The sequence below is a fragment of the Musca vetustissima genome, unplaced genomic scaffold, assembly GCF_032173495.1.
Source record: "Musca vetustissima isolate MV318-11 ecotype Yass unplaced genomic scaffold, APGP_CSIRO_Mvet_v1 utg13253, whole genome shotgun sequence".
In the NCBI taxonomy this organism is placed as follows: Eukaryota; Metazoa; Arthropoda; class Insecta; order Diptera; family Muscidae; genus Musca; species Musca vetustissima.
In genome coordinates this window covers 1-11,106 of record NW_026880658.1, presented here as the reverse complement: position 1 = coordinate 11,106, position 11,106 = coordinate 1, and the positions used below count along the sequence as shown (strand labels likewise).

The following is an 11,106-nucleotide window of genomic DNA, read 5'->3' as shown; positions in this document are numbered from 1 at the left end:
TCCGTCTGATTGGGTATTTATAAATGCGATGCACGCAGAGAAAACATGAAAAATGAGAATTTTTATTTTTAGCATCCACAACCGACCGACACAGAGTACCCGAAGAAGAAGCGCATTTGGATTGAATGTTTTCTCATTTAAGATTTATACGCTGGGGAGAAAACATTGTCCAAAATTTTGTGGTTATTCAATACAACAAGAAGAGAAATATATCTAAAAAAATTTAAGAAAATTTAGAACAAATTCTGAATAAAAAAAACGAATACTAAAAATGGATAACTCCGATAATATGTATCAACAAATTTGTAGTGCTCGCACAGTACAATCGGATAAAAAGGGTTTCTTTAATGAATTCTATTTGGAGGTGAAACAATCGTGTGGCGAAAAATGGCTGAAAAACTGTTTTGGTACTTTGAAATCGAATGAGGCACGTATTTTGTCGATATTCAGTGACCGTGAAATATGTGATCCCGTATTGGGTGTTTTGGAAAATGTGGTGCCCGTGTTTAAGATGAAAGATGCTGTGTTCTCCTCACAACGCCGCTTACAGGCTGACAAATATCATTTAATGTGGACATCATCACAGAAAAAGGAGGAACTACAACATGCCTTGGCATTGGCCAATTTAGCTGTTATGCGTGCACCCGCTAAAGGTAAGAACGTGATGGGGTGCCTGTTTTGTTTGTATTGATTTTTTGGTGGGTTTACAGCAACAGGTTTCTGTTTGGACATTTTTGTATTTTTTTTTACAACTAAAAGCGATTGCCATATATAGGTTTTTAGACCAATTGGTTTCCTACTTTACAAGAATGAATTGAAAAGTGTTACACTTTTATTTCGAATTATTTCCACTGTAATTCAAATTATTACATTTGATATTCAAATAATTCAACTTGTAATTGTGATGAATTAAAATGGGATCTACCACTGCCTTTACTAATATATATTTTGTATTTTTTTAGGAGTTGATATGCAAATTGATGAAGGTCTAACCTTGGCTTTAGCCTTAAGATGTCGTGCTGTAATTCTGATTGCCTTGGGAGAAGGTGAAGCTGCCATAAATGACCTAAAGTTGGCGGCAACAAATGGTTTGGATATCAAAAACAGTGTGGATTACTATTTGAAAATGGCCAAGGCCTATGCAAGTAAGTTTTGGAAATTATAACCATGTAAAATGTTCAGTATCATGGGACAGACATCACTAGGGATGATTCTGCCATAAAATGTAAAATTGCCCTCCAACTAATTCCCATTTCCTTTTCTTTCCTAGCAATGGGCGAAATGAAACGTGCTGAAATTTCTTTGAAACTAGCAGAAACCATTTCGGGTGGTGGCAATGCCTTAATCGATGCTTGTCGCCAAGAATTACCAAACATTAAGGTAGTGAAAAAGAAATCTCCAGTAGCGGCACCTGCTCTCAGTCATGGTGAGCATGCTGATTTAAAGGGCGCTTCAAGTCTGGTGAAATTGGCTGAAACCAAAGATAAGGGTCGTTTTATTGTGGCCAATAATGAAGTAAAAACAGGCGATGTGGTATTAAGTGAAGATCCAGTGGCGGCCTGTTTACTGCCTGCATTCTATGGCAGTCATTGTCATCATTGTTTTTCAAAGTAAGATCGGGGCGGCCACAAAGAAATATTTTCCATTAACCCTTTATAAAACTTCAATCTTTAATTTTTAGGCTGTCCATACCAATACCATGTCAAAATTGTTCGGGCATGGCATTTTGTTCAACACAATGCATGAACGAAGCTTGCAGCACTTATCATCGTTATGAATGTCAATTTATGGATCTGTATATTGGTAAGAGTGATACAATAACCCCTATTATAAAAATGTTGGGAAATGTGTCCTCCTTCCCATATCATTATTTTTGGAAGCGGGAATTCATATCTTCCCAAAATGTTTGCAATAGGGTGCATAATAGAAATAAATTTCTAAATTCCATTTGTTTTCTTATTTCAAAACTTAGGTTCCGGTATGTCTATCTTATGTTACATTGCCCTGCGAGTATTTACCCAGGCCAAAGATATAGAAAGTGCCTTAAAAGTCTCCGCACAGCTTTATCAAAATCTCTGCACCCACGAAGACTCACGGCAAGCAGATGACTTGCTACAGCGCTCCCTAATGGCCGCTTTCCTTTTGCGAACCCTGCAGAAGGCCAACTATTTTGGACGCCGCAAAACGGAAGGTGTCAATCCCACTGCTGTGGAATTACAAGTTGCCACAGCTCTATTAGGTCTTTTGGAAGTTCTACAGTATAATGCTCATGAAATTTATCAAACCGTAACAACTGATAATCATCTATTCGAGGGTTCAAAAATTGTCTATATTGGTGCTGGATTGTATGGTACGGCGGCATATTTCAATCATGAATGTTGGCCAACTGTGGCACGTTATTTTGTGGGAAAGAAACTCGTATTGGCCGCCACTAAATTGCATCGGCCGAATGAAGTTATTGCTGAAAATTATGGACCGGTGTTTATAAAGGCTAATTTGAAGGAGAGACAGCGGGCGTTGAGGGCACGCTATTTGTTCGATTGTAATTGTATGGCTTGTCAGGAGAATTGGCCGACCATTCAGAAATTGGATAAGCAAGTGAGATTTTGGTAGGTATTAAAATATAACGAAAACAGTGCAAATTGGGATTCAGAAAAGGAAAACATTTTTCATCATAATTTTACATAAAACCAAATTTATTTTGTTTTTGCAAAATAGTCAGGCTTTTTTATTAAATTGCCGCACATAGGAAATTTAATAAAAAATAACTATCTTCTGATTTACATTGAATAAAATAAATTAATTGCAATTTATATTTTTAGGTGTCCTACTGCCAATTGCAACAATGTCCTACAATTCCCCAAGGATTTAAGCAAAGATGTCCGTTGTGTACGTTGCCGCAAAAATGTCTCTCTCAAAGAGAGTGTGGCAAAAATGATTCGAATTGAAGAGTTATATCGTGAAGCTGCCCAAAATATGCAGGATCAAAAGGTTGAGGAGGCCATAACAATGTTTAAGGAAGGCATTGATCAGTTCTTTGAAATTGCTGTATTACCGCATAAGGATACGTTAATAGCTCAGAATTCTTTGACCAAATGTATGGCCACCATGGCAAGACAAATATAAATAATGCCGCATTTTTTAGAAATTTTCGTTGGATATATACGATTTTTTAATAAAGTTTTTTATTATTATTTGAGAAAAATAATGGAATGATTTTGCTCTATCCTCTATATCTCTCTAACTTTTACTAGAATAGGAGAACGGTTTTCTAAAACAGTTTTGAAAATCGTAAGTTGTAGATTGGTACAGGTTCTGAAACCGAACTAAATACCTAATAGTGGGGTTATACCAGACCGGGGATCGTGAACATTTTTTAATTCAAGAATGTGCTATACAATGAGAACCCAAAATACTAAATTACAGTAAATTTGGTTAAAAACGTGTCCAAAGTCATCAAAATACCGGATTATGGGGAGACCCTAATATGGGGGCTACCCTGAAACTTGGTTCAATATTATTCATTTTAGGTAGTGGGATTTGACACCCAATAAGGATAGAAAATACCAATTTACAATCAATTCGACTGAGAAACGTATATAAAATCCGCAAAATACCGAATACTATTTATGAGAGACACATCAAAACGTGGACCGATATATCCCATTTGCAATGACAAACATCCTAGTAATGTCTATGCAAAATTTCAGAGCTCTATCATAAATATTGCGATCTCTGTCGTAATTTCATAAAAATGAACAATCTGAAGGATACACATAAATCGGCAGAGAATTTTAATACGCCTAAAGCCAGAAAACTAAAGATGTAAAAAAAATTATGGATGATGGAGTATGTTTGTGGACATATTTAGATCATATTTCTGCAAGAATCACAGCGTAAGACCTATTGGTCTCGAAGATATCGGCCGAAATATATAACAATCCAAAAACGTTTATCACAAAAAAGTATTTTGCTTTTTATTATTATTTTAGAAAAAATTGTTATATAGAACACGTTTGGTCTTTTTATAGTTACCATTGCGGGTAACGATATACTATAAGTGATTTGGCAACGATTCCAATAAACCACGGCATTTGTTCGCGAGTATTTTCTCACATTTACGTTCATTACATTCTCCAGCAATATTTCATTTAATATTTGGTAATTTCTCGTCCTAATCACAACAGCAGAGTATTAAATATAGTCGTCGCGGATTCAAAACATCCCAAATATGTTAAGAATAATAAAAATGAGGTTTTACAAAACATATCGCGAGGACAGGACCTTAAAAACTATTGAAACCAAAATCCGACAAACAAATTATTTAAAAAAATATCGCGAAACCCCATTTTTCTAACTTCGAAAACTTTATGGTTCATTATTAATGATCTAGGAACCAAAATATACTATGAAAATAGCACTAAGGAGGTCAGATTCAAAGATATCGACGGTTTTCTGGCAATAGAAATACATCTTATTTCGAAAATAAATAGATCGACCCGTTTATTCCCTACTACATTTTATTCGCAACTGATGGTGTTAATCGGAGATAAAATATAGAATGCGTATTTGCCACCAGCAACCACAGTTTTTCAAAAGACAAAAGGATTTGACTAATAATGATGTTTTCTCCCAACTTCATGTATTGGTTTTTATTACTCTTGCTTTAGAACTGTTCATATCTTTGAATCTGACCCCCTTATTGGAATTCACATTGCATATATTGGTTCCTAGATCAATATTACTGGACCATATAAATTTCAAAGTCAGAAAAATTGGGTTTCGCGAATTTTTTTTTTAAATAATTTGTTTGTCGGATTTTGGTTTTTATAGTTTTTAAGGTTCTGTCCCCGCGTTATATTTTGCAAAACCTCTTCTTTATTATGTTGCGTACCGCCTACTGCGGCTCCTGGTGGGGTTCCAACCAGCTCAGTCGGGGCACCGCTTTAGGGGTGAATTCCCAACCCTACCACCATCAGCCCTAGGGGTCGAACAATCAAGAAGGAAAACGGAAATAGAACAACAAACAACAATACAAAATGACAACACACATACGACCATAACGAGGGAATTTGGTGTCAATTATTCCCGCACTTCGCCCGCCCAACCTTGACCCTTTTCGTCCTCATAAACACTTAATTTTAAAGGGCCCCTGCTTCCACACACACTCACCTTACTGCAACATCATCCAATCTTCCTCCCTCACAGAAAACAACTAGCAATTCATATTAATCTAAACATTCACACATAAACAATATTTATTAATTTCATTATTTCTTGATTACTTAAACCTAACATAAACACTTAGTCAATATTCTGAATTCCTAACACCTAAAACCATCGATAAGTCACTGTTTCAGACTACCCACACAATCTATTGAAACGGCTCCTTCTGGCCACTCTATTATACTATTACCTCACCTAAAAGAGCTCTCTTAAGTCGTTATTGGGGAGATTACCATTTGGTCCCCAAAATAGGCAAATGCAAGTTTCCAATAAGATATTTGGGGTAACCCTACACTTGTCGCATTTGTTAGGCGTTAAAAATTCTCACAATTCAAAATCTTAGATATTAATCACTAAATACTAACACATAACACACTTAATCTACCACTTAAAATTTAGTAAATATATTTTTGTTTGGTTTTTTTTTTTAAATTTTCTGTCATTTGGTGATTTGCTTGTTTTTAATTTGGTCTTTGATTACTAATTCATTTTTTGTTTTACTTTCAGATCCCTCAGGCTATTGGCATTTAAATTTCGACAAAACAATGGTTACCTGGTTTCCAGATACTTATTTTTCCAGGATTTTTTGGACGGACAGACACATCAATTTATTGGCCAACTGCGTTCAAGCTTGTGCTGGCGTGCTGTCTTCACTTTGGGCTTAACCGTCTTCCAGCCAATTATTCTAAAACCGTGAGCCACATAAATATTTTTTGCCGAATAAGCCCCAAAAAAAATTCGGATGACCTCCTCCGTGCAACGACTTGGAGGGGCCAATGCTTGCCTTTTTAGTTGATGAGGATGTTGGCGAGATCTATACAAAACACCAACATTAAAACACATAAAATATTACCGAATTACACTACTTACTTTATTTTGTTCGCTCGCAGGCATAAGGCACTCAACAATAAAAAACAAACACAAGTCTTAATAAATTTTGGGGATTTCTTGTTTATCTTGGGGATTTTTGTTTTTTTTTTTGTTTTGAAAATTTGTTATAAATTATAGTCTCTCGACCAAACACCAAATAAATTTGATCGAATTTTCCCCCCGTTATGCCTTTTATACCCCCGCAGCCAGATGCCATTTTCCCACTTTTCTGAGATTCTCGCGCATTTTCCGACATTTATCATTTTTCCTTTATCTTACCTCTTGATCCCTACACTCGACAGGGTTGTATTTGCCAGGCCTAAATTTCAGACCAGATGGCAACGCATGAATTTCTCAACCGCTGTACTGAGCTTACTGTATCCGGCTCACTTTTTTTTTTGGCCGGCAGCAGCAAACACATCATCTCGGATAATTGCTGCCGGTTGTGTTTTTTTTTTATTTTATTTTTATACAAAAATTTATATTCACATGCAACAAAACATCATCATGACCAAGGAACCGATGGACATGGTGATGTGCATGATATTTTTGTTTGTTTAAAATTGCGGTGAGGAGAGAATATAAATGAATGAATGGGCGACCAGTCCTTGGAATCCTGGTGTCCACGAGGAATGGGCATACATGGAAATGGAAACCGGCGTGGGACGCAAATCTACAGGTAAGCATTCACAATTGAACAATTTATCGAAGTATATTAATGATTTTGTTCTTTTCTTGTTTCAGAAAAACCATAAGAAATATTTTAGTGCAAAAATTGAATGTGCGTGTGTGGTGCCAAAAGTGGCATTCATGCCGTCTCATTTGTTTGAATGGGTACACACATCCATTTTGGCGGTATTTTTATGGCTTGGCAGAAATGTATGCGGTTTACATTTATGTACACCACAATGTATGTGCTGTACATTTATGTACGTCACAATGTATGTGATGTCAAAAATGGCGTAACTTCTTCGGAATGTTAAGCATTGGTAAGTAGATCTTTGCTATAAATTTTTACACATTTTTACAACCCTTTTTCATTTTCTTTATTTTTAGAAAATTGATTTTTATAATTCTGTTAACATAATGGAACACCTCCGGTAGTTTGGACCTTTGTTTATGGCCCTACAACCAGTGGAAAAGTCTGTGCTTGGCGACAAAACATTCATACAATTTGTTGCTAAAGGTGATGCTTAGACTGCATATTCAGGTAAGAAGTTAGAAAATGTTTGTTGATGAGCTGAATAATTTAAAATTGTTTTCTTTTCTTTCAGGTACATTCCTCTTTGGGTTTGTGTGAAATATGTAGACAATTATGATGGTCATGATACCATAAGAAATGATTTGTTTTTTGTTTTGGTAAGTAAAACATTTTCTTTTAATAAAATTGTCTTTTCTTTTTACTAATTGGGTCGTTTTTTATTGCAGATATTTATTGGTGATATGCTTTGATGTGTACCCCTTCACATTTAAGATGGTTTCGAACAAACTGTCTTTGAACCAATCGGAATCACTGAAATGGTACACAGGAAGATTTTGGCTACCACCTTCGGTAACAAGTGGTTTACTATGCGGTGTGGGACGTGTGAATTTATGGAACGTTTGTGGACGTGATCATTTTTACAACAGGTAAAATATATTTCGTTTGTTTGTTCGTTTTTTGTGTCTGTTTGTTTGGATATATAAACATTATCTGTGTGTAAAAAAATGGTCTGACATACTATAATTTTAAAAATTGATAATTTATGAGTTTATGTGATCTGTGGGAATAAATACGACGAAATGGGTTGTAACCCATACCTTTTTTAATAAACCTTTTAATAAATTTATACTCCGCGCACATATTTCTACCTGTATTATTACAAGATAATTTTCATTGAAGTTTGTACGAAATTTTACTTATGTTCATTTTGTTTATTTTCAGTTATTTGGTGATTTGGTGACCGAGGTGAATGATTCACGGAGCCAGCAAACGAAAAAAATATTCATGCAGAGATTCCCAATCTATTCAATTGGAACCATCCTGGATTTTCTTTGATAATTTCATCGGAATGGAGATCATTTATAAAAATTACAATTTACGGGTGAGTGTTTTTTGTTTTTGTTTTTTTGTTATCAGTGCATTCCATATTATAAATCTATAAGTGTGTATACAAAAAACAGATGTTTGTAAACAGTTTGACAGATGAATTATGGTGTTGTTTCCTCCGGCCAAAAAAAAACTCTGATTATTTTGTCTGTATTTTTTGTTGGTGCTGAGGTACCTCGAAAAAACATTTGCAGAAATGAACAGATTTTTTTGTGACAATATAAATCACGATAAATTATAACCATTTTGATTTCTTGAAAAGAGACAACGTTCCACATCTGCATAGTTCACGGAAATTACGTGTATTAGGAAAATTGGTGCCTGTTAATAATGTGTGTTATTAGGTTATTTTCACTTTCGAAAAAGATTTAAATTTTATGGAAATAGTTTATTGTGTATTTTGGCGATACAAGTATTGTTTATGATACGCATGTCATTAGGAATACAATATATAAAACAAAATGATGAAACATACGGATTTTTACACAATATGCTATTATGACTTTTTGTCGGTTTTTTCATTTTTTTATAACCTCAGGTATAATTTGTGGAGGATGTGATTTTATGTGATAACCAAAAGAGAACATGTTTTTTGTGCTGTAAAGTGCCCGCAAATCTGTTCACCAATTTTATTGCCGTCAATATTTGTTGCAAATGCAACATGCTTATAGGTGTTTATGTGATGTTAGTTCGTTGTGTACGTTGTGTAAAGGAGCCTAGAAGTTGGTTGGTCATGGCTAGGTAGTGTTAATGCTTTGTGAAAATATAGAGATTGTGTCGATTAGGGTGTATCGTAATTATTGGTGATTCTTTACATGTAGGTATTGTAAGTGTAACAGGCGTTTCAATAAGAATAGGGTCGTTTTCTTTGTGGTGTTAGATTTCATTCGAACTAGATTTTTGTCCCAACGTGGGGAACTCCCACGCCCTGTAGTCTCAAAAGCCGGGCAATAAAGAAAATATTTTATAGTCTAATGAGATATAAAATCTGTTAATAATTACTGATATAATAATAAAAATGCAAAAGGGCAAAAAAAAAATGGACGTTCACAAACATACATTTTCTTATACCTAATATTGCACTTACATAACTATATCACAGAATTATTAAAATTTATATCATTAGCATGAAAATTTTCTAAGGGTTTGTCGGAAAATAATTGGAAAAAATATTTCTTAGCCAAATATAAAATAAAATCTGTCAATAATTTCCAATATAATATAAATAAATGCAAAAGGGCAAAAAATGGACATACACACATACATTTTTAAACCTAATATTGCACTTAAATAACTATATCACAGAATTATTGCAAGGTTTATATTTTAATATCTTTGGCATGAAAATTTCCCAATGGTTTGCCTTGCACTGTCTCCAGCTCATACATATTGTTCCCTATTGGCCTAACGATTCTACACTTTAAAAACTTTTTGCAAAATTTGGCGTTTATGTTGTTTTTGAAATCAGATAACATGTGATTTCTTCTATACACCTCTTGGCCTGGTAAAAATGTAACTCTACGTGCTCTTTGATTATACCTTTTTGCACTGTTTTCGAAGGCCTGGTGCATATTGTTTTTAATCTTTTCTCGCATAATTTCCAGTTTATCGTTGTTGTGTAGTTGTTTTATTTGGTGATCAGAGAGGGATTTGAGTTTTTTGGCTAATTTATAATCTGTGCCACTTGTGAACATGTTATATCCGAATAAAGCAAAGAAAGGGTTCACGCCAGTCGATGAATGCACTGAGGTTCGAAGGGCTTGTTCAATTTCCGGTAGATATAAATCCCAGTCCCGATGGTCGTTCTCAACATAGGTTCTTATAGCAGCCAATACCGACTGGTTTACTCGTTCAGAAGCGTTAGATTGTGGGGAATAATACGCTGTGGTTAAATGTTGTATTTTGTAATTATCTACCATTTGTTCGAATAATTTGGAAACAAATTGTTTGCCATTATCGCTATGTATGATCTCCGGGACGCCGAAAGTATGAAATACTTGGCTCTCTAAGAAATTCACAACATTTTGTGCGGTCGCTTCCTTCATAGCATGCAAAAAGGTAAATTTTGTAAAATGGTCGACAACTATGAAGATATATGCGTTTCCCATTTTTGATCGGGGATATTTTCCAAGAAAATCCACATATAACTTTTGGAATGGTCTTTCCGTCACAACTTCGCTACCAATGGTAGGGTTTAATCTCTGGTTTGAAGGTTTTGTTTCCTTACATGTGGTACATTTTTGAACATACTGTCTGACTTGTGAAACCATCTTAGGCCAGTAGTAGAACATCCTTAACCGATTCAGGGTTTTATTTATACCATCATTTTTACGGCTAGTACAGCTGCTAAGCACTCTTTTTCGGTCACGGAGTAATTCTTTTGATACGAATTTAATTTTTGAGAATAAAATGCGATGGGATTTTCCCCTCCATCGTCATTTTTTTGGAACAATACTCCTACTCCGTATTCCGAGGCGTCGCATTGAATGAAAAACTCTCGACGGAAGTCGGGGTGTCGAAGGACTGGTGCTGATGTGAGAGCTTGTTTCAGCATCTTAAACGACTCCATAGCTTTTGGTGTAATTGTAAATTTTTGACCCTTTTCAGGGTATCCGTTAGGGCAGCTGATATGGATGCAAAATCTTTAATAAATCTTCTGTACCATCCAGCTGTTCCAAGAAAACTTCGGACTTCTCTGGGCGACTTTGGTACTGGGATTTGCTGGATGGCACTAACTTTATCCGGATCCGTTTTCAGACTTCCGTTGCCGATTATGAATCCTAAGTATTTGAGTTCGCGGAAGCAGAATAGCGACTTTTTTAAACCTATTGTCAGGTTAGCCTTCTGCAGACACTCTGCTACTTCACTTAACAGGCTTAGGTGGTGTTCAAAATCATCGGCGATAATTAATAGGTCGTCCA

General features: G+C 35.3%; 1 protein-coding gene across 1 annotated transcript; it reads left to right on the top strand.

Annotated features, from left to right (window-relative positions):
* The first annotated feature begins 256 nt into the window (after positions 1 to 256).
* Positions 257 to 3,126, top strand: LOC133326403 (SET and MYND domain-containing protein 4). Its single transcript, XM_061535057.1, has 6 exons — positions 257 to 653; positions 963 to 1,145; positions 1,271 to 1,610; positions 1,682 to 1,803; positions 1,973 to 2,609; positions 2,823 to 3,126. Exons 1-6 carry the CDS (start codon positions 272 to 274, stop codon positions 3,124 to 3,126), a joined length of 1,968 nt encoding a protein of 655 aa, XP_061391041.1. The 5' UTR covers positions 257 to 271.
* The last annotated feature ends 7,980 nt before the right edge of the window (positions 3,127 to 11,106 follow it).

Bases quoted from the DNA above. Each gene is read 5' to 3' on its own strand.
- LOC133326403 (XM_061535057.1), top strand. From the start codon at position 272: ATGGATAACTCCGATAATATGTATCAACAAATTTGTAGTGCTCGCACA. The intron at 654-962 runs GTAAGAACGTGA...GTATTTTTTTAG, and splicing joins TATGCGTGCACCCGCTAAAG to GAGTTGATATGCAAATTGAT. The intron at 1,804-1,972 runs GTAAGAGTGATA...TTCAAAACTTAG, and splicing joins ATTTATGGATCTGTATATTG to GTTCCGGTATGTCTATCTTA.